This window comes from Chelonia mydas, chromosome 1 (genome assembly GCF_015237465.2).
Source record: "Chelonia mydas isolate rCheMyd1 chromosome 1, rCheMyd1.pri.v2, whole genome shotgun sequence".
In the NCBI taxonomy this organism is placed as follows: Eukaryota; Metazoa; Chordata; order Testudines; family Cheloniidae; genus Chelonia; species Chelonia mydas.
The window spans coordinates 339,115,124-339,137,005 of record NC_057849.1 but is presented as its reverse complement, the minus strand read 5'-3'; the positions used below and the strand labels follow the sequence as shown (position 1 = coordinate 339,137,005).

The 21,882-nt window shown below is 51.3% G+C and overlaps 1 protein-coding gene across 1 annotated transcript in view; it reads left to right on the top strand.

The window, feature by feature from the left end:
- The window catches only part of PLXNA4 (plexin A4), a 582,073-nt gene that overhangs the window by 487,480 nt on the left and 72,711 nt on the right, over positions 1-21,882 (top strand). Inside the window, exons 17-22 of the mRNA XM_037889370.2 lie at positions 4,625-4,864; positions 5,977-6,123; positions 11,295-11,529; positions 12,111-12,253; positions 17,892-18,160; positions 21,096-21,162. Coding sequence (XP_037745298.1) covers positions 4,625-4,864; positions 5,977-6,123; positions 11,295-11,529; positions 12,111-12,253; positions 17,892-18,160; positions 21,096-21,162 — 1,101 coding nt within the window. The remainder of the gene's footprint in view (positions 1-4,624; positions 4,865-5,976; positions 6,124-11,294; positions 11,530-12,110; positions 12,254-17,891; positions 18,161-21,095; positions 21,163-21,882) is intronic.

Below are 21,882 nucleotides of genomic sequence, written 5' to 3'. Positions count from 1 at the left end.
GGCTTGATCCCAGCAGAGGCAGAATGCCATCAGCTACTCAACCCTTCTCAGGCTGTGCTCAGCATCCAGCAGGATCAGGGCCTTGGCCAGCAGTGCCAGGGCCAGGTCATGCCCAGGCTGGAATGGGCACTCCCCTGGGTCAGCAGCCTTTCTCTGTAACTTGCTGTGGAGAACACATCAGGGATGGCTCCAGAAGGCTGAGGACAGCTGACATTTTGAGGGCAGGTGTATGGGGCATCTGGCTTCTCAAGCAGCCCCATGACTGTCACTCTTCATGTCAGCAGAAGGGCAACACAGCTGCTCTCTGCTTCCTCTCTCAGTGAAAATGGGCCTGCCAGAGCCTCAGCCACAGTGTGAACTGGCAGCTGGACTCTGAGGCCTCACTCAGTGCTAGCTGCCTGTTGGCAATGAGCATGCAAGGGCCTGGCTGAATGAGAGGGTGGGTGTGTTTCAGAGGGTCTGGAGCTGGTAGTAAGAACAAATCCTCTGCTCTTCTCTGGGGCTTTTCTTCCAAGGGTTTCACAGAATCATGGAATCGTAGGACTGGAAGGACTTCAAGAGGTCATCTAGTCCAGTTCCCTGCACTCAACACAGGACTGTGTAATAACTAGACCATCCCTGACAAATGTTTGTCTTACCTGTTCTTAAAAACCTCCAATGTCGGATATTCCACAACCTCCCTAGGCAATTTATTCCAGTGATTAACCACCCTGACAGGAAGTCTTTCCTAATGTCCAACCTAAACCTCCCTTGCTGCAATTTAAGACCATTGCTTCTTGTCTTATCCTCAGAGGTTAACAAGAACAATTTTTCTCCCTCCTCCTTATAACAACCTTTTATGTACTTGAAAACTTATCATGTCCCACCTCAGCCTTCTCTTCTCCAGACTAAACAAACCCAGTTTTTTCAATCTTTCCTCGTAGGTCATGTTTTCTAGACCTTTAATCATTTTTGTTGCTCTCCTCTGGATTTTCTCCATTTTGTCCACATCTTTCCTGAAATGTGGCGCCCAAAACTGGACACAATACTCCAGCTGAGGCCTTATCAGTGCAGAGTAGAGCAGAAGAATTACTTCTCGCGTCTTGCTTCCAACACTCCTGCTAATACAGCCCAGATGATGTTCACTTTTTTTGCATTAGTGTTACACTGTTGACTCATATTTAGCTTGTGGTCCACTATAGTCCCCAGATCCCTTTCCGCAGGACTCCTAGGCAGTCATCTCGAAGCACTTGGCCAACATTAATTCATGTTACCCCAGTGAATCAGTGGTAGAGCCAGGAATAGGGCTCAGGAGTCCTGATTTCCCATCCCCTGCTTTAACCACTAGACAACACTCCTTCCCTTTTGCCCTGCTGCCTCCCTGTAACCCAGCTGTGCCATGTAATGGCTCCTAGCTATAGAGGTAGGGCCGAACCCAGAGAGAGGCTGAGCCCCTGCAGCTCCATTGGCTCAATGAGTATTCCAGGGGCCAATGGCCCCCCAGCATTTGGCCCCTACAGAGGATGTGTGAGACACATTCTCGGCTGGACCCGAGACATGGAGTAGGTTTGGAGCCTGATTCCAACTCCCATGACCTCCCACCACTTACAATAACCTCTAGGGGCAATCCTGGGTCACGCTCGGTATTTTTCTATCCTGTTGCATTTACCAAGTGTCATTTGGCAGATAGATTCTCCAGCATTCAGAGCTAGCTGCCCGCAATGCTTCATCTCCTTCAGCAAGCACTCTTCAGCCCCCTGCCAGGGAGCAACGTGATGCTGGGCTGCCTAGTGACTAGCTCAATCTATAAGTGCCCTCATCAGCCAACAGGCCATGTTCTAATTCCACTTACTCCGGTGTAAAACCAGCAGCTTGCCACTGGAGTTACACCAAGCTTAGATCAGAATCAGGCCCCGTGTAGACTGCACAGCTGTCGTGAGCTGATGACCCTGGAGAGGGATTTAAACTTGCAAACTACTGGTTGGCTCGGCGGGTGAGAGCTCTTGGTACCCGATCATAGCCTGACCTCCTGTGCACAGGCTGATCTTGGGCCTTTCAGTGACACAGCAGAGCTGTCCCAGTGCAGCTCATCTGGACGGCTGCATCATCTGCCTTGAATTGGGTCCAAATCACTTTTCTCATCTGAATTGATCTGGGCAAAATCAGCTCCAGTCCCTGTATTAAAGTAGATGTAACAGTGAATGCTCTTTGAGCAGGGGCGGATCATAGCAAACAGCAAAAGGGACGTTTGAAAAAAAAAATCATAAAGCCAGGCTTGGGTTCATGATTATTTGTACTAAAGTAACTTTGAGAGGCCTCAGCTGAGATCCAGTCCTCTTTGCTGAGCGCCGCACATATGCTTGGTGAAAGACAGTCCCTGCCCTGGAGAGCTAACCGTCCAAATAGGCAGGACAGACAAAGTAATAAAACACCCATTTTACAGGTGGGGATCTGAAGCACAGAGAGACTTAGGGCTTGTCTACATGGAGATTTCAGAGTAGCAGCCGTGTTAGTCTGTATTCGCAAAAAGAACAGGAGTACTTGTGGCACTTTAGAGACTAACAAATTTATTTGAGCATAAGCTTTCGTGAGCTGTATCTTTGCATCCGATGAAGTGAGCTGTAGCTCACAAAAGCTTATGCTCAAATAAATTTGTTAGTCTCTAAGGTGCCACAAGTACTCCTGTTCTTTCTACATGGAGAGTTATTCCAGAATAACTCTTCCTGATTAACACCAGGTGTGGACACTCTTGTTCTGGAATAAGAGTGTCTATTCGGAATACCCAGATCTCCTGGTCCCAGTGCAGTGCCTTAAACGCAAGGCCACCCTCTAGAGCCAAAGTTTGGATAACCCAAACTTTGCGGGGAGAAAAAGGCAGGTTCAGTTGACCAGCCCTGTCATAAAAATAAAGGGAAGGGTAACCACCTGTCTGTATACAGTGCTGTGCTGTAATGTGATACCTATGTTCTCTGATAGCTATTCTCAGCCTACAGAAAAATCCTTAAAAAAAAACCTAACAGCTCTGTCTCCAGACAAATAGACAGAAAACCCTCTAGCTGCTCTTAGCTAAAAAAAAAAAAACCTCTTCAGGTCTGTGAAAAACTTGTGAATTTCCCTGCAGGAGGTTAACTACCCTGCATTTAGGTAGAGAAAACTCCAGCTCAAAAAAGAAGAATCCCTTTGTTATGCCTGCTGCTTTGTCCCCCAGGCAGAGACACAGAATTTACAGCTGCAATCCTCTTTTACAAAATCTTTTAAAATCCTGCTGTGCTTCTGGTTCAAATTATCTCAAAATAATCTCAAAATGATCCCCAAAAAAATCTCAAAATGATCCCACTGCTCTGCCACCATGTCAAGGTTCCTTCCCCACTTTGAACTCTAGGGCACAGATGTGGGGACCTGCATGAAAGACCCCCCTAAGCTTTTTCTTACCAGCTTGGGTTAAAAACTTCCCCAAGGTACAAACTTTGCCTTGTCCTTGAACCCTATGCTGCCACCACCAAGCATGTTAAACAAAGAACAGGGAAAGAGACCACTAAGAGATGTCTTTCCCCAAAATATCCCCCCAAGCCCTACACGCCCTTTGTACAAGTGAACACAGACCCAAACCCTTGGATCTTAAGAACAATGAAAAAGCAATCAGGTTCTTAAAAGAAGAATTTTAATTAAAGAAAAGGTAAAAGAATCACCTCTGTAAAATCAGGATGGTAAATACCTTACAGGGTAATCAGATTCAAAACATAGAGAATCCCTCTACGCAAAACCTTAAGTTACAAAAAGACACAAAAACAGGAATATACATTCCATTCAGCACAGCGTATTTTACCAGCCATTAACAAAAGGAAATCTAACGCATTTCTAGCTAGATAACTGACTAACTTAACAGAGTTTCTGAGACTGCATTCCTGACCTGTTTCCGGCAAAAGCATCACACAGACAGACAGACCCTTTGTCCCCCCCACTCCCTGATTTGAAAGTATCTTGTCTCCTCATTGGTCATTTTGGTCAGGTGCCAGTGAGGTTATCTCAGCTTCTTAACCCTTTACAGGTGAAAGGGTTTTGCCTCTGGCCAGAAGGGATTTTATAGCACTGTATACAGACAGGTGGTTACCCTTCCCTTTATTTTTATGACAAGCCCATTATAGGGATTGTGGCTGCTGACAAAACAGAGATCCTTCTGCAGGTGCAGCTTTTGGATAGTTACCAGGGAGAAGGGGATCTGGAGCTCGGGTTGGACCTGTCTGCAATAAAAGGCAGAACTTTCCATTCCGGGAGAAAAGTGTTGACACCGGCATCCTTTGAGTTCAAAGCCCCCCATGGGAGAGGGGCAAGGTGCCCTTACACTGGCCCCCACTGTGTGCCTCAGCCCGGAGCTGGAGCAACTGAGGGCTCACATGCAGGAGCGACAGGCTCCCCATGCTCCTTCCAGCCGTGGCCCCAGCTGAGCGTGCTCTCAAGGTGCTGAATGTAGTCATGGAGTGACTGTGGTGCCCCAGCTGGTCCCTCACAGCAGTCCAGTAGCTACCTTCCTCTCCTCAGCCGTGGGTGGGATATTGTTTTATTGGAGGGGATTCAGTCTCTTGTAAAGTGTCTGTTGCGGGCGGGGCTGCTCTGATAAAGCTCTCCGTTGGCTCACGCCCTCTAGATCTGCGAGGTACAGAACGCCACGGAGATGACCTGCCAGGCTCCAGCACTGGCCGTGGACCCAAATCACCAGTCCGAGCTAACCGAGCGCCCAGAAGAGTTTGGTTTCATCCTGGATAATGTTCAGTCCCTGCTGATCCTCAACAAAACCAACTTCACCTACTACCCAAACCCAGTCTTTGAGGCTTTCAACCCCTCGGGGATCCTGGAACTGAAGCCAGGAACTCCCATCATCCTAAAGGTGAGGAGATGGGGGTAAGGGAGCAGCATCAGAGAATGATGATGCCCTCCAGGAACACATCCGGCCAATCACAGCTCCTGCCAACATCCCACCAGTCCCAACAGAGCCCCCACCAGCATCTCACCAGTCCCAGCATCACCAGTCCTACCAGAGCGCCTGCCAGCATCCCTCCAATCACAACGGAGACTCCACCAGCATCCCACCAATCGCAGCACTGCTCCTGCCAACATCCCACCAATAGCAGCACAGCGTTCTTAACTTTACCCCAAACCGCAGCAGATGTTGTCTTGTGCTGCCGGAGCCTGGTGTGCGGATTGGATTTTGCAGCAGCAGAAACTGCACTGAAAAGGGAAAGACGGAGAGAGAACGTTTGTGATGTTCCATAACACCGTACCCGCAGGGGACAGAGCTTCGAACAACTAACCTTTCCGCTTCTTGACAGTTCACCCTAATGGATGTCCACAGAGTAGACCCTCAGCTGGTGTAATGCAGCATAGTTCTCTTGACTTTCCTGGAGCTACGCTGGTTTACGCCAGCTGAGAAGCCGGCCCCATGTCTCTGTTGGTGCTGCAGTACTTGACAATATGGTTATTATGGCAGCCAGACGCGGCACGTTTGGAATGATAAAGCTTGCTCACTCGCCATTTGTGCACATCCGAGAACAGCCCCTTTGTGGGTTGAGACATTCTGGGAGCCAGACAGCAAGCAAGAGCACTTTATGGCCTACATTTTCCAATATGGGCCCCTGTATGTGATGTGTGTGCAAACAGATAATTGTGCACACAAAAGACACACTTGCACATTCAAAACAGGCAACCATTTTGCAGGTGGCCATGTGTTTTGTGGGTCCAGTTAGCTGCTTGTGCAGGCACAGAGTAGACACCTATTTTTGCAAATGTAGGCCTGTAATTCCAGAGAGACAAGGTGCAGGGGAGCCCTGTACCAATCTATCCCGATCTTCCAGGGGTGGGTCAGGATTTACTCTCCTTGGGGAAGGCCGTAAATGATGAGCCAAGGAGGGCATGTCTAGTGATGGCACTCACATCACAGGGACAACCCAATGGCACGTTACACCCTGCTGAGATTTTGTGGGTTTGCTCCTCTCGGTCCAGGGGAAGAACCTAATCCCGCCGGTGACTGGAGGGAACGCCAAGCTGAATTACACCGTGCTGATAGGAGAGAAGCCATGTGTGGTGACCGTGTCGGACGTGCAGCTGCTGTGCGAGTCCCCGAACCTCATTGGACGGCACAAAGTGATGGTAAGTAAGGCATTAATGGGAAACCCCGAGAGAATGGGAACCACTGAGAATTCCAGGATCCTTTGGAATTTGATCCCATTATGGTAGTCACTAGGAACTTGGTGACCCCCTCCAGAAGGCAATGCCTCAGTCCTGGGTGGGAGTGTTAACATAAACAAACTTGGAGACCCTTGTAGCTCATTAAGGATCTCTTAAAAGCATAGTGCTCCGACAGCTGGCATCCCCTGTTATAGGGAATCCCTTCAGTAGAAGCTCACTTCTCTGCTTTGCCTGGGACCAGCTGTGTGGTGCCAAAGTACTTGTGCAGTGTGGCTACATGTAGGCGGCATGACACCTCCATGCCTCTAAACGCTCTTGCCAGGGGGAGAGTGCTCTCCTTGGCTTAGCACTGGCTGCAGCAATAGCATGGAAAGGGTTAAAATCTGCCACCTAGGAAAAGAATGAACGTGCAGGGCATTGACCATAGGGTGAATGGACCTTTGGGCTTTGGTGCCTAACGATTACGCTGCCATCTGCATAATTTAGTGTTATTTTTAGTATTATTCCTATGAAAAATGAAGATCGTGGTGAAATTGTGGCCTGAGAGGTAGCTCCTCCTCCTCCCTCCATACCACTCCTTTATCCTCCTCTTCTCCATACTCTGAATACTGTCGATACAGAATGAGTCGGCAAAATCATTTGCATTTTACAGTCCTATTGGTTGAAAGAAATGAATCTGCAAATGACATTACACCCTGGGCATGCAAACAGGCAAGGCTGCTGTCTGCAAATGTGGATGAGCAATGTTTCTGAATGACCCTGATCAATTTATTTTCCCTTGTAGGGTAGATTTTTTTTTGTTATTATTTCAATGGTGAGAAATCTGTCGAGGTTGCTGGTGATATAATACTTGGGTACGTAAGGAGAGCGTATTTCTGAGTTAGAGCAGAGAACTGGTGGTTAGGATGCCTGGGTTCCATTTTTGACTCTGCCACAAGCTCACTGTGTGTGACCTTGGTCACTTCACCTCCCTACGCCAGAGTTTCTCCTGCTGTAAAACGGAGATGATCATTCGTGCCAGCCATAACGTGGGGCTCAATTAATTCACAGCTGTAGAGCATATTATGGACACACTAGCGATGTCATTCTCTGCTTTCATTCCAGGGCTTTTGAATAGGACGTAATGAGTCCGCCAGCATTTTCATGGATGCAGTTAAAAAGCTCAGTCAGGGGCTGGCAAAGCCAAGGCCTGGGAGATAAGCCAAGAGGCAGGAGGATGACAAATGAACCCAAGGCGTTCAGTGAGACTGAGAGCAGAATCGGATCTTTCCATGACACAGGGATTCTCTGATCACTGTAGCCTTCGTCAGGTAGAGAGAGTCACAGAACGAGGCTCCCAGTGTACAGGAAAGGCCCCCCTAGAAATGTGGGAAGATGGTTGCGTTTAAACATGTCTGTGAACATCAGTAACATGACAGTGCACTAAGGGTGAGTTAATGCCATAAACCTGCAAACACAGAGCCATTGCTCTGATAATGGCTGAGCTGCGGATCAAGGACAGACGGTTACCTGCAGTAAAAGCCACTGGTTTAGCAATGGCATGGAAGCCGGAATTAACGGAGGGAACAGCCGTTCTGGGGAATGTCTTCTCCAGTCTGACATTGTTGTTCCTCAAGTTAGTGCCTCGCTGTTTCACTGGAACTCCACTGTGAGGATGAGGAGGGAGATGGGAATTAACAGTCAGATCTCCTGGGTCCTTCTGCCAGTGATAGGCTGTGTGATCTTGAGCAAATCACTGAACGTCTCCCTTGCGGGGAAGTTGGGAGTGGTAACACTTACCTAGGTCCACAAGGGCTTGTGGGAATGTGTGAACAATTGCAAAGGGGGATAGTGAAGTAGGAAACAACGGGGTTAGTGTTTCGTGTGGATGTCAGCGTGTTCCCTCCCTCGGTCAGCTCTCAGGGCAAGGATCAGCAAAACAGTGACAGAGTTAAATAACAGGGGGAGAGAGAAAACTAAAAGACATGGATCCAGTGCATGGTTTTGAGATGAGCTATGAAAAGGAGTGAAGGGTCACTGAGGTGAGAGGAGGGGAGAAGCTGCAGAGGAGAGAGATGCATGTATGTGAGAAGAGGGTGGTGGGGAGGTGGAGGTCGAGATTAAGGTTTGCATCGAAACATCTCCCAAATCCTTAGTCACTACTGTGTGGAGTTCAGGTCTCCAGGGCTAGGTTTGGGAGGGAGGGAGCATGTCCTGGGATGTATAGAGTCCTGTTGCGACAATAGAATTAGCACAGTGATCATCCTTTCGTAAGCTAGATCATGGGTAGAGGATCTGGCACAAATCTACTGCCGCTGGTGCTGAATTCCAGTTTGGCCTGAGGCTGGAGAAGAGACCTGATACCACAGAGAGTCTCACTCCCAGAAAGCATGTCCAGGTCAAGGTCCTTGGCCAGGCCATGTGTGTATAGAATGGATATGGAGGTGTCTGCTCTGTGCTTGGACCATACATAAAGTGCAGGATTCCAGTTTCCCACTGCTTTCTGTCTCCTCCAGTCCTCAAAATTACAGGGAGGATCTGAGCAGAATGTTTGCCAGAGGCTCGGATTGTTAGCCTGAGTGCAGTGAAATCAAACAAGAAGTCAAAGAGGGCCAGAGAAGAAGAAACTGACAAGGAAACCAGGTTGCTTGCAGTGAAGCCAGAGCTGAGAGTAAGGATGTTAACTCAGAATCCTAGAAGCTACTATCAACCCATCTAGTCACATCTAGTATGTCCCCCAGACAGGGCAAGATTGCTCTACCACGTCCATTCTCCGGTCCATGTTAAATAGTCCCAGCAACCTCATTTTGGGAGACAAGCCAATGAGCTGATACGTCTCTCTGGTAGGGAGCATTTTCTCATATTTAGTTTAGATTTCCCGTTTCTTAATCCCATCCCTGCTTCTTGGCAGCTCCTGTACACTCCCTAGGACATACACCCTGCTCTCCTTCTCATACGGTGCCCTTGTCTCTAGAGCTGCCTTTCACTATGCATGGCTCACACGTCCACAGGAACCCTCTGGAGGAAATCCAGGCTTCCCTTCGCTGTCTTTAGAGCGGGTTTTTCATTTTTAGCAGGTTCTTGATAAGCAGGTTCTACATGCAGAGGCCCTACAGCCGCAGGTCCCAATCCCAATAGCGCTCACTCAGCCCTTCACCTTCCCATGGTAGACACACTGGGCCAGATCTGCAGCTTGTGCAAGTCAGGGTAACGGCACAGAGGGGCAGTGTCGATTTACACCAGCTGAAGATCTGGCCCATTTAGTTCCCTGCTGTTTACCGTGGGTGAGTCCTGCAGACAAGACCATGAAATCCAAGGTCACATTTGCTCCATGTGGCCATGAAAGAATCCCTGGCACATGCTGCCCCACTGCCCTTTGTGAAAAAAAATCTCTTTCCCCCAGCACTTGTTTTCTGGGTCTTCCCTGCTCTTACCCCGCTGGGACTGGGTGTAACTCCACAGAGTGTGAGGCATGTGGCGTTCCCGCAGCATGACCGGCAGTATGCGCGTGTAGGATGAGAGTCTCGCTCCGCTGGGAAGAATTCCTTCCGTCGGCTCGCGCAAAGTAGTGCCTGAAAAACAGGTCCCTGCATGCGAGGAGGAAAGAGCAGGTACAAGAGGAGCGATCTCTCCCCAGACATCTCGGAGCCACATCTGGACTCTCCAGGATCACTGCCTGCCCAGGAGCCTGGGGGTGACTCCTGCCATCCAGCTCAGCAGGGATGCCGCAGGGTCTCAGGGACTGTGAGCCCCCTCTCCTCTGCCCTGCCCACTGCTGGGCCCAGCCCCCTCCCTCAGCTAAGCTTCCCAGTGCCAGTCGCCTCCCACTGCACACAGGGGTGGCTTGTGTGCCCACACCCTGGAGAGTGAAGTGGGGCAGAGACGAGCAAGGCGGCAGGCCAGGGAGCAGGCTGCCCTCTGAGAACAGGCAGGGAGAATGAGGCTGGCCACCTGTCTGCTGGCACTGCTCGTGTGGCTGTGGCCCAAGGCAGTAGCGCTGCCCAGGCCCAAGTGTAGCCCACCAGAGTGCCCCACTCTATAAAAATGAATGGGAACAGCATGTAACAACTAACGCTCTAGGGTTGCAGTCTGCACACAGGCTCCCAGCAGCCCCATCTCAGAGGTGATCCGGGAGGTGCAAACCTCTTGGAGTCAGCAACACCATCTGTTGGGGTGCCCGCTACATGGTGTCTCTTAACCAGGAAGTGACCCCTACGAGGCCACCCAGAGCTCCAAGCAGGGCCGTCCCTAGGGGGTGCGAGGCCTGGGGCGAAAGTGACAAATCCGGCCAATTGGTCTGGCCCGCGGGACTCCCCAAAGTGCCCGGAGCCCAGGCCCGGAGCAGTTGCCCTGATTCGCCGTACCCAAGGGACGTCTCTGGCTCCAAGCAATCGCCAGGGGCACTAAGAGTTCAAAGCAAAGCCTTAGGGTCAAGCCCTGCTCCGAGTTACCCTGGTATAAGGCTGGAGTAACAGAGCAGGGGCTCTGATGAGGACGTTCACTCTAAAGACGACATGTTGGACTCCATGTGCCCCGTGTTTATTCGTCCCCTATGGCTTCTGGATCCAGTTTGTTCAGTTTTACAAATCAGTAGAAGACTGTTCTACCTGCCAGCTCAGCAAACTGTTGCTGGGATTTGACATGTCAGCTGGCTTCTTCTAGCACCCTGCCCAGTAACCGGGACTGTCTCATCAGAATGCACCTGAGAGGCCAGCGCACATTCTGGGGCAGGGCGGGACCAGCACCACACAACAGGGTCAGGCAGCAGATGTCAGAACATACCCAAGCTGCAGTTCAGGCAGGACAGTGCTAATCATTTTGCTCTCACAAGAAGCACGAGTGGGTGTTTATAGATCACATGGCACCTGAACCTGACCTTTACTGCTAAAGCCAGCATCTAGCACCATGCTGGGCTCAGTATCTAGTCAGAAAGAAGTGTGCCACTTCCTATGTCAAAGGCACCACTTCTCTGGGATTCGTGGTCTCCCATCCAAGCACTAAGTACTTCAGACCCTGCTTAGCTTGGGAGAGCCGGGAAGGTCGTTGGCTCAGGTGCTATTGCTGCAGGTTGAGTTGGTTGAAGGAGTAGCCAGGCTCTGGGAGATCCTGTTTGCTGGTGTTTGCTACATGCCTGTTCGCTTATTCCCTTGCAGGCTCGAGTGGGAGGATTGGAGTTCTCCCCAGGGATGGTCTACATCTCTCCTGACAGCCCGCTCAGCCTGCCGGCCATCGTCAGCATTGCCGTGGCTGGCGGCCTGCTCATCATCTTCATCGTGGCCGTGCTGATTGCATACAAGCGCAAGTCCCGCGAGAGCGACCTGACCCTAAAGCGGCTGCAGATGCAAATGGACAACCTGGAGTCCAGAGTGGCTCTGGAGTGCAAGGAAGGTACGGTGGAGAGGTGGGGCCCCAGGGCTGGCAGAGGGCATGCTGAAAGGAAGATATTAATTCCCTGAAAGTTTGCAGTGAAAACACAGCTCTAGCTAGAGGGCCCTGATCCACCAAGTTTGGATCTGGCTTTGGATCCCCCTTCTCCAAAGTTCTGGCCAGTTTAGATCCAAGGTCCAGTTGGGTCCATTCAAAAGATAAGGTTCAGCCACTGAATCTGGATCCAGTACAGGAGCCAGTCACCCTTGGAGCTCAGGAGCATTCAGACCCAGTCAGGCCCATCTCTGGTTCTGACACAGTTTGGCCCCATCCACCTGGGCTGGACAAATGGTGATAAAAACAGGCTTTGCTGGAACCCTCTTTAAACTGAGTTTCCTAAATCAGGGTGGGGCTTTGTCTAGATGGAACCTTTGTCTGGCATTAGATCAGAGGCAGAGGCTGGTGGGTGGGCAAGTACAGCACATCCTCCTCCTCCCTCATCACTGGTGACACCCGTACAGGTGTTAGCCTGACCTCCTTCCAGGTAGGGTCAGGGTGGGTCTGGACCATCGCTGCAATGGGGATGGGTTTCTTTGTCTCAGCTTTTGCAGAGCTTCAGACAGACATTCACGAGCTGACGAGCGACTTGGATGGCGCTGGCATCCCCTTCCTTGATTACCGCACCTATACCATGAGGGTGCTTTTCCCTGGCATTGAAGACCACCCTGTCCTGAGGGATCTGGAGGTAAGCAGGAACAATGACCATCTCCTTCCTCCGGCTGCCTGCTTGGCCCCTGCCTCCCCATTCTGTCTGGAATGGAAGAGACATCCTCACAGTGCCGTGACTCTGTGAGTGACATGAGTGAGGTCACTGCCTTGTGACACAACCTAATCTGTATTGATGCAGCATAAAGACACCACATCAGCTCACTGGGATGCTGCTCTGCAACAGCTGAAATAATGGTGGGTTTCCTGGATAAGCCCGTATGCCAGGCTCACAGTGGGGAGACCTGGAAAAATGGGAGCATTCCACCAGTGGTGGGATGAGTGGTGTGTCCATATTGAAGAGTGCCAGGGTGTGTGTGTGTGTGTCTGTCTGTCTCCACTGCATTAACTTTCTCATGGGATTGGGTCCTCTTCCTGCTGGAGTCCTGCTCTGGACTTTTTCAATGAACAAACACTAGAGATGGGACCCGAGGCAGATCCACATACCCTTCCATGGCATTGCAGCATTCCCTGGCAAGTGCACTGCCCATGGACACACTGACCCTTTATGATGTCTGTGCAGCCCTCCAGGCATGGCGCCCCTCCAGGACATTTGCACTGCTCATGGGCACGGCAGCTTCTCAGGGACCTCTGCACTACCCGAGTCTATGGTGTCTTCCAGGACTTCTGTGATGCCCATGTGCCCAGTGGCCCTTGGGACGTCTGCACTGCCCGTGGGCACGGCACACCCGGGATGTGTGCACTGCCCATGGGCATGGCAGTACTTTCAGAAAGGATTGGCAGCACCGCGAGAAGATATATTTTTAACATGTAAAACATGCTCTGTAACTGCATTGCTCTTTGTGATGGGATAACAAATTTGCCACGTTAGTGCTCAGCTTCAAACGCCCCCTGGGCTTGGAGGGAGCTCAGCTCCCCTGGTCTTTTTCTGCCCAGGGAACCTCCCTGTCGTGCAGATGAGCAGCGGTGTCCCAGGAGGCTGCGGGTTGGTGCAGTGCATTTGGTGCAGTGCATATCACTGGTGAGAATGAGTGTGCTGAGCTTTATAATAGTCCCAGATGAACATCTGTCCACATTGCAAAAACCACTTTGGAGTTTGGCACAGCAGCCAAGCTCTGCTCCAGGGAGACCTGGGCTGGGATAGCTGGGGCGTGCTGCAGGCCAAGTCTGAGGGGTGCGTTGGCAGAGCTCTCTGGCAATCTTGGCAGGCTCTGTGCTTTGGAAAGGTCCAGGCATGGGCTAGCAGGGAAGGCCAGGGCGGAGGTGCATTGGCAGAGCTGCGTAGGGGAAGCTGGCACAGGCTGTACTCTGGACTGTAGAGTAATTGGATGTAGCTGGTGCTCTCACTCCTCCCCTTCATGAGGACTGAAATTCTGCTAACGCTAGAGAAACACGCCTGCATAGAGCAGTGACCGTTCGGGCTTCCTTATTTGCCAGCATCTTCCTGGGAAGGGTATCAGGGAGGACAGTTGTTCCTTGCTCCCCAGTCAGGAAGGGGAAGTAGTGATGCAGCTCGGATGCTACTTTGTGGTAACCAATGGCAGATGTTGTTTTTAATGGTGAGCGTGGGACAACCATGTACCCGGAGCACAGTCATACCCTGGGCCTTGTCCTGCTCTCCCCAAGCTCTCCTCATTTGGCTTTATAGAATAAACAGTTTCCCACAAACAGTGCATTTGCGTACACACAGAGCTGCTTGCACACCTAGGGCCAAATTCTGCCCTCATTTACACTAGCAAACACCAGTGGACTAGAACAGAAATTGGCCCATCCAATGCACTGAGTGCCTGCTCCCATATACACACGTACACAGAGAGTGGGGGCTTTTCCCAAGTGCATTGCAGCCAACCAAACCTTCCAGCGCTCAGAAATCAAACCATTTCTTCTGACCCCTTGGACCTCTGGCTCTGTTTCCCCATCACTCAAATCCAGGCACGTTTCTTCCACCTCGTAGACGACAGCAGCACTTCCACTGCCAATCTGCTTTGCTAAAGAAGCCAGAGCAGGGTCTTTTCTGCTACCTTCTTTCCAGTGCCAAGAAAGAGTTAAAGTGAATGAAACAAACAGACACCAAGCCTTGCCAGCCCAGTGAAGGTACCAGTTGGGAAAAGGCCCCAGCACGGGGCCTATTCAGAGCAGGTTCTCATTCACCACCTTTTTAACTAATTAACTACTTCCAGACACAGCTCAAATAAACTTTATGCTGCTCCAAAATCGCCATGGGATTAGCCAGCATTAAACATGCAAGCAAGCTAATTATTTCCTCACTGGTAGGGGTGATGGGTTGTGCTTGTTTGTTGGTTTTTGCTTACAGACAATTTTGCAGTCTGTAATCTCTGCAAAAAAATTTATGACTCTAAAAGAGTTGACAGTGAGGCAGTTAAACACAAAATCTGGAAGCGTCAAAGCCGAGTCCTCAGTCCATCCGTCGGTCAACAGCACTGATGCTCCATCCTGCAGCCAGGCACCTGGCAGAACGGCTGTCCAGGAGGTAAGGCAGCTCCTGGGAAGCTGCCATTCAGGGTTTAGGTGATGTGTGGAAATGAGCATGGGATCTTTGTCTAGTTCCCGGGCCGGGACCACGGCATGGGGTGTGGAATGGAAAGTGCAATTCGGCATGGCTCCATACAGGAACATGCACGAGGACTAGACTAGCAGGGATTATGCAGGTCGTCAGGATTCAGATTTATCAGCTGAGCTGTGTGTAGGAGCCCAGGAATGGAATTACATGGGGAGGGGAGGCAGAAAATCAGCACTAGGGGGCACTGGCGGAGCTCTGTGACGGGGGCAGGATTGGAATAGTCACTGTGATAGGTGAGGATTGAGGTGGGTCTGCGAGCTGGAGTGGGGGCTGGATTGTAACAACAGTGTGTGCAAAGGGGAAGGCTGGAGGAGCACCATCAGTCTGAACTGGAGTAGCAGGGGCTGCTGCAGGAAAGGACATCACAGCTTATTAACTTCACGCGGGTAGATATACCCTCCCCTTTAAATACAGCATGGAGTGGATTGCTGGTAGAAATGAAATTAATTTGGGAACAAAATGTACATAGGATGACGTGAGCTCATGTGTAAGGAATGAAGGGAGAGAGAGAGTGACAAGTAAAACAAAACAAAATACGCTGTTAAAAGTCTAATATTTAATCTAGCAAGATACAGGCTTTGTTCCAGGTGGTTTCTCTCACCAGTCCATCTTCTTCCCAGCCATGGCTGATTCCCTCAGTCCAGACCTTCCACAGAAATACAAGGTGTTGACTTCCCTTGTCTTCTTAGGTGAAAGACCTTTGCCTAAGCAGGTTTCTCACCTATATTCAGTTCCAGAGACTTCAACCCCACCTTGGTTGAAGGACCCATCTTTCTCAGCGTGCAAGAGCTCTGCCATCTTCTGTCTGCCTAGTGATGGATGCCAAAGATGGCGTCTGTCCTTGCTTATATCTTCCAAAGTTAAATGACTTTGTTTCAGGAGGCTGTTCTTCCCTCCCTGTGGGCTTCCGATCCCCACTGTGTAAATGGGGCTTCCATTGTATCTAATTCCACCATGCTTAATGTATGTAGGACACAGGTAGAGAGCGGTGACATCCCTTCCTGTCTGGGCAGACTGTGCAGCCTAATATCAATGAGTAGCCGTAATTCCTTACATAGGGTTAATACAGACATTTCACATGGTATTTATTACTCATTGTGCTTCATAAGCTTTCAGAAAAGGCCTCACTCTAGATACTTGTACAGTACAGTAATATTGTCAGGGGTGGAAGAAAGTCGAGTGACTTACCAGTACGCTGGGGAAGCGGAGGGGCCTAGGGCGGTAGGGGCGGGGCTGAGGGGGTCAGAGCCAGCCCCAGCCCACCCTGTAAGGTAAGTGCCCGCCCCTTCTCCTCCTCCTTCTTCTCCCCCCCACCGGGGTAGCAGCAGCAGCCCGGGCCTCCGGGGGCTATTTAAAGGGCCCGGGGCTCCCCTGCTTCTACTGCCCCGGTCCTTTAATTAGCCGCTGGAGCCCTGGGGAAGTGGCAGGGCTCCAGCGGCTATTTAAAGGACTGGGGGGGCAGAGGCAGCTGGAGTCCTGGCCCTTTAAATAGCCCCAGGAGCCCCCGCTACCCCAGGGCTCTGGAGGCTATTTAAAGAGCCTGCGGCTCCCCTGCTTCTACCTCTCTGGTCCTTTAAATAGCCCCCGGAGCCCTGGAGTAGTGGCGGCGGGGCTCTGGCAGCTATTTAAAGGGCCGGGGCGGTAGAAGCAGGGGAGCCCCGGGCCCTTTAAATAGCCCCCGGAGCCCCGCAGCCACTACCCCAGGGCTCCAGCAGCGGGGCTCTGGAGGCAATTTAAAGGCCCTGGGGCCCCAGCCACTGCTGGGAGCCCCAGGCCCTTTAAATTGCCCCCTGGGGAAGCCGGACTGCCCCAGTACGGTGCACCGGCTCTTGCCGATACACCATACCGGGGTGTACCAGCTTACTGTCACCTCTGAATATTGTCTACAATCAGTTGATTCAGTTGCTTATCAGTTTAGGTTCAACCCCCCTGTCTTTATAGATCAGGAAACCTTTGAAATGGAGTCTTCTGAAAAGTGAAACCCAGCCCAAGCTCCTCTCTCCTGCTGGATGTACACTCCATCCTGTTTCCTCCCCCACTTGTCAGTGTGAGGTTTGCCTCCATCTCACATTAGCTTGATGGGTCTGTTCACTGGTTATAGGTAAACTGAGATAAACAGACATTCCTTTATTTAGGATAGACCCGTTTAACAACTCCCCCTGACATAGCTGGTTCACACACACTTCAGTTATTATGCCAGCATATATTCACAACTCTTAATACCCATCATGTACGTACCTGATGCGAGAATATTAATGATCAGTGACTTAGAATCATAGAATATCAGGGTTGGAAGGGACCTCAGGAGATCATCTCGTCCAACCCCCCTGCTCAAAGCAGGACCAATCCCTAATTTTTGCCCCAGATCCCTAAATGGCCCCCTCAAGGATTGAACTCACAACCCTGGGTTTAGTAGGCCAAACCTCAAAACCACTGAGCTATACTTGATAGTTTTCTATTGATACCTCGCCAGGCATATTTTGTACAAAGAGTATTTATGTGGAGAGTGTGAATACAGGGGTGTTTAGTGTCACAGTTGGCAGGAACCAAGTGGCAATGGGGTGGGGTGCCTGGGTAGGGGCGGGTTAGTAGGAGCGGGCATGGCCTGGCCCCTCGTTACAATGCTGTACATTGTTGCAGCGTAACCTCGTCAGGCCATGGAACCCTTGCTTCGCACAGCAAGCCCCGTTCCACGAAGCAGTGACTGTTGGGGGAGAGTTAGTGGCTTGCACCGGAGCTGCCTTTTTTTCCCCCTGGGGGTGCTCCACCCCCCCGCTCCACCCTGAGTCCCTACCCCCATTCAGCCCCCTCCCCTGAGGCCCTGCCCCCACTCCGCCCCCTCCCTGGAACCCCCCTCCCCCAGCGCCTCCTGCCAGCCGCTTGCTGCTCCCCTGGCCACCCCCGGGCCCACCGAATAGCTGATCAGTGGGCAGCCCTGGGGGCCGGACCCACTGTGGCTGGTGGGTGCTGGGCACCCCCTGTTTTTTCCCGTGGGAGCTTGAGCCCCAGAGCATCTGCAGAGTCGGGGCCTATGGTGGCTTGAATATGAAGGAAGCCATTTTTCTCTTTTCCCCAGGTCCCTGGCTATCGGCAGGAGCGGGTAGAGAAGGGCCTAAAGCTCTTCGCCCAGCTCATCAACAACAAGGTGTTCCTGCTGTCCTTCATCCGCACTCTGGAGTCCCAGCGCAGCTTCTCCATGCGGGACCGTGGCAACGTGGCCTCGCTCATCATGACCGTGCTGCAGAGCAAACTGGAGTATGCCACCGATGTCCTCAAGCAGCTCCTGGCTGACCTCATTGACAAGAACTTGGAGAGCAAAAACCACCCCAAGCTGCTGCTGAGGAGGTGAGTCACCATCTGGCAGCAAAGCATTTCGTGGGTAGGGTGTGCACACAGCTGCCCCCCTACTAGCAGCATCCTCCTCTCTTTGGTACTCTCCCCTTCCCTGAATTTCCTTCTCAGCAGCAGCTCCCACTCTTGGTCCTCCCCAGGCACTAAAATAATCAGTGATTAAATAGATGATGTTGATACTGAGGTGTCACCATTGGGGTTTAAAGTTGATCGTCCAATCAGATGACGAGTCATTGTTTCAGGCTGCTTGCAGACTCAGGCAGTCCTTCCTGCTTCGCTTAAACTCAGGTCACATCTAGAAGGTTGTTTCTGCAGCCACAAGAGCTAGAAACTGACTTCATTTTTTTAAAATGAAAGCCGGATGATCTAAGTATGTCATGCAGGACATATAAATACTCACCCATGAGCCAGATGTTTGACAACCCTAGGTTTGTGTATGTGCCTCACTGCCTACTACTGGATGGCACCAGAACTGCTCAGCTATGTGTCACAGTCCCTGTTCCGATATGAGCAAATGAAGAGTCTCCTTCAGCTCTAGTGATAGGGACTGCATTTCCATTCAAGTACTGACTTTAGGAGCACCGGGATGCAAATTCTAGATTCCTGCTGTGGCTGCCAAGTCCTGAGTGGCACCGGTGAGCCTCCACGGTCTGGGTCAGCATGTCTGCTGGGAGGAAGGAGACGGTCGGAGGGGGTTTCCCATCTGGTGCTAGCTGGTAAAATCCCATTGCAGCATCTCTGTGACAGTCCTGCAGGTGCTAGATCCATAACTGAATAAAGAGGTATCAGGATCCCCAGAGCTCGCAGTGCCAACACGTCATTCGGTTTTCTTTATCGATGTGGACCTGGATTTGTGACATTGGGCTTCAGGGCTGGTCCATATAATGCAGGATGGGCACTGCCCCAGGGTGCACAGCAGGCTGCACCATCAGGCCATGTGGTGCAGTGTGGGCACTGAGCCATGCCACAAACTGTGCGCTGCACGACACTCGCGAAGCACCAGGCCACAGGATGCACTGTGAGCATCAGGCCATCTTTGTGCTGCAGCAGCAGGGCCTTTGAAACTCAGGGAGCAGCAGGCATCAGGGTGTGATAGCTCAGTGGTTTGGGCATTGGCCTGCTAAACCCAGGGTTGTGAGCTCAATCCTTGAGGGGGCCATTTAGGGATCTGGGGAAAAAATTGGGGATTGGTCCTGCTTTGAGCAGGGGTTGGACTAGATGACCTCCTGAGGTCCCTTCCAACCCTGATATTCTCTGATTCCATGTGCCATGAACACAGGTCATGTGAGCACGAGCCTGCGTGAAACTCCATGATCATGGGTCATGTGGGACACAGCAACCAACCAACAGGCTAGTGGCAATCACTGAATGAAGTGGATGGGCAAATCAGGCTGATTAGAAAGGGGGAAATCTGCACACACAGCCACCTGGATAGGCCAGTGGCAGTGGCAAAGGAAATACAGAAAAGGCACTGGGGAGTTCCCAAACTAGACTCTGAGGCTGGCAAGGGCTTGTTATCACAATACAGGAGGGGTTTAATTTTAAAAGGGACATGGTCAGGTCAGACTGAGCCTGGAATTTAGGGCCTGCTTTCACCACCCCCTGGCAAGGCTAGAGGTATTCATGGGAACGGAGACATTCGAATGGGGACAATGTTAAATCTAAAACAGGCTCTTCAGGGAAGGGAGATCTTTAATGTGTGTTTGCACAGCATTTAGTACAATGGGGCTCTGGTTTGAATGGAGGCTGCTCCCAGAATACAAAGACACAGGAACAAAAACGCAAACCCACTCCACTGCTGTGTTTGCCATCCAGACCCCCCGTGCCTTGCTTAGGCATGAAAAGCAGGAAGCAAAACTAGCTAGAAATCAAAGGAAACTGTCGTGGGGCAATGAGGAACACCAAGAGCAAAGAGGCCACATCAAGAGAGACAAGGAAATTTTGTTGGTTCAGCAAACTTGTGTGTCCAAACAATGGACAGAAAGACCCAGCTGAGTGTCACTGACCGTGCTGGAGTTATTCTGGGTTCATGCCGGTCTAACTGGCGTCAGAATCTGGCGCTGAGATTTTGACTCAGTCCGTACCCCGGCAGAGCTCCCACTGAAGAGTCAGCATGGGTTCTGCTTGCATATGGACCGACTAGTAACAGAGTGAGAGCCCCAGGACTTGCCTCACAATTCTGAAGAGGCCTTTTATTGGCCGCAACACAGTCAACAGATCCAGCTGCCCTGATAATCAGCGACAGGTGAATTTCCTCCACTGGTTTGGATCCATCGTAGAGATTTATTTGGCCCCCATCACCGCAGTGTCTGAGCACTTCACAATCTTTAATGTGTTTCTCCTCAAAGGCCCCAGGAGGAAGGGTGGTGCTATGAGCCCCACTGTACAGCTGGGGAAGCACAGAGTGGCTAAGTGACTTGCCCAAAGTCTCACAGACTCTCCTTCTTCCTGATGGGTAATCAGAATCTTATGGACAACCCAGACAGTGACTTTCCTGGAGCTACACACAGGGGGCACTAGGCCCCTGGAGCCCTCCCAGTTGGACATTTCCAGGATATCCTTGTGTGTGTGATATCTCACACAGTATTCAGGCAATTTCAATCCAAGCCAGAGAGTGCAGGGCATGGCGTGTGGTGGGAGAGAAGTTAATCCAGGCTTTTCCAAACCTGGATTTGCGGTCATTTTGGTGGGTGGGAAAAGATTCCAGTTGCTTTTCATTTAGTCCAGTCTGGTTTGCTCATCCCAGTAATAACCAATGCCCTGCACTTTGTTTCAGTAAGGGGATGGCAAGCTGCTTTCATCCCTGTGCTCTCCTGTGCTTGGCCCTGACTTGCTCAGACACCTCTTACACTCAGCAGTAAGCTCCTTCAGTCTGATCAGCACGACTAACCATCTCCCATTCTCTTTTTGCTTCCGGGGGCGATTGTAGGACGGAGTCTGTGGCAGAGAAGATGCTCACTAATTGGTTCACCTTCCTGCTGTACAAGTTCCTCAAGGTGAGAGGAGGTGGCCCACCTGGGCATTAGACCACATCACTCATGGATGCTTTGGTGGTGGGGGTGACCAGTCTGTGCTGGGCACTTTCCAGACACGTGAGAAAGGAAAGGCCCTGCGGCAAGGCACTTATTTCTGAATGCTGCGGGAAAGGGGCAGTAGGAAGGCGTGAGGGCTGCGTGAGACCAAGAAGAGGTCAGGAGGAGGGAACGCTGCTCAGAGCAGCTGGCTGGCAGGTTTTCTCTTTGTCGGCAGGGTACACGAGATGGGTCCCTGAGGGGTGTTTCTGCAAGGACGGGGACCCAGTGAGCAGGGGAAGGAGCACATTGCAGCAGAAAGCTCAGGCTGTGTGATATCACAGCCCGTTCAGAGGGCAGCTGTGACCCCACCAGACCCTTATCCTCACTGGCGGGACCTTTTGGATCCAGTGGCTGGTGACGAGAAGACCTTACTGTATCCTGGTTTTCAAAGGCAGGAGAAGATTGTCTGTCTCGGCACTTTGCCTTAATCTGGGCCAAAGAGCAGCCACCATGGCTTGTTTGGTAACTCTCATACCAGGCTCCTCGCCAGACCTTCTTCACCCTGGGCTTAGACCCTTCCAAAGGGCAGGAGGGGAGCGTGCTGCAGCCATGATAGCCTGGAGCCTCTCCTTCTAGTCCTGAGCACAGCACAGACAGAAAGCCGTTCCTGACAGCTGGTCTAGGTGGGAGGAGTTGGCGGTT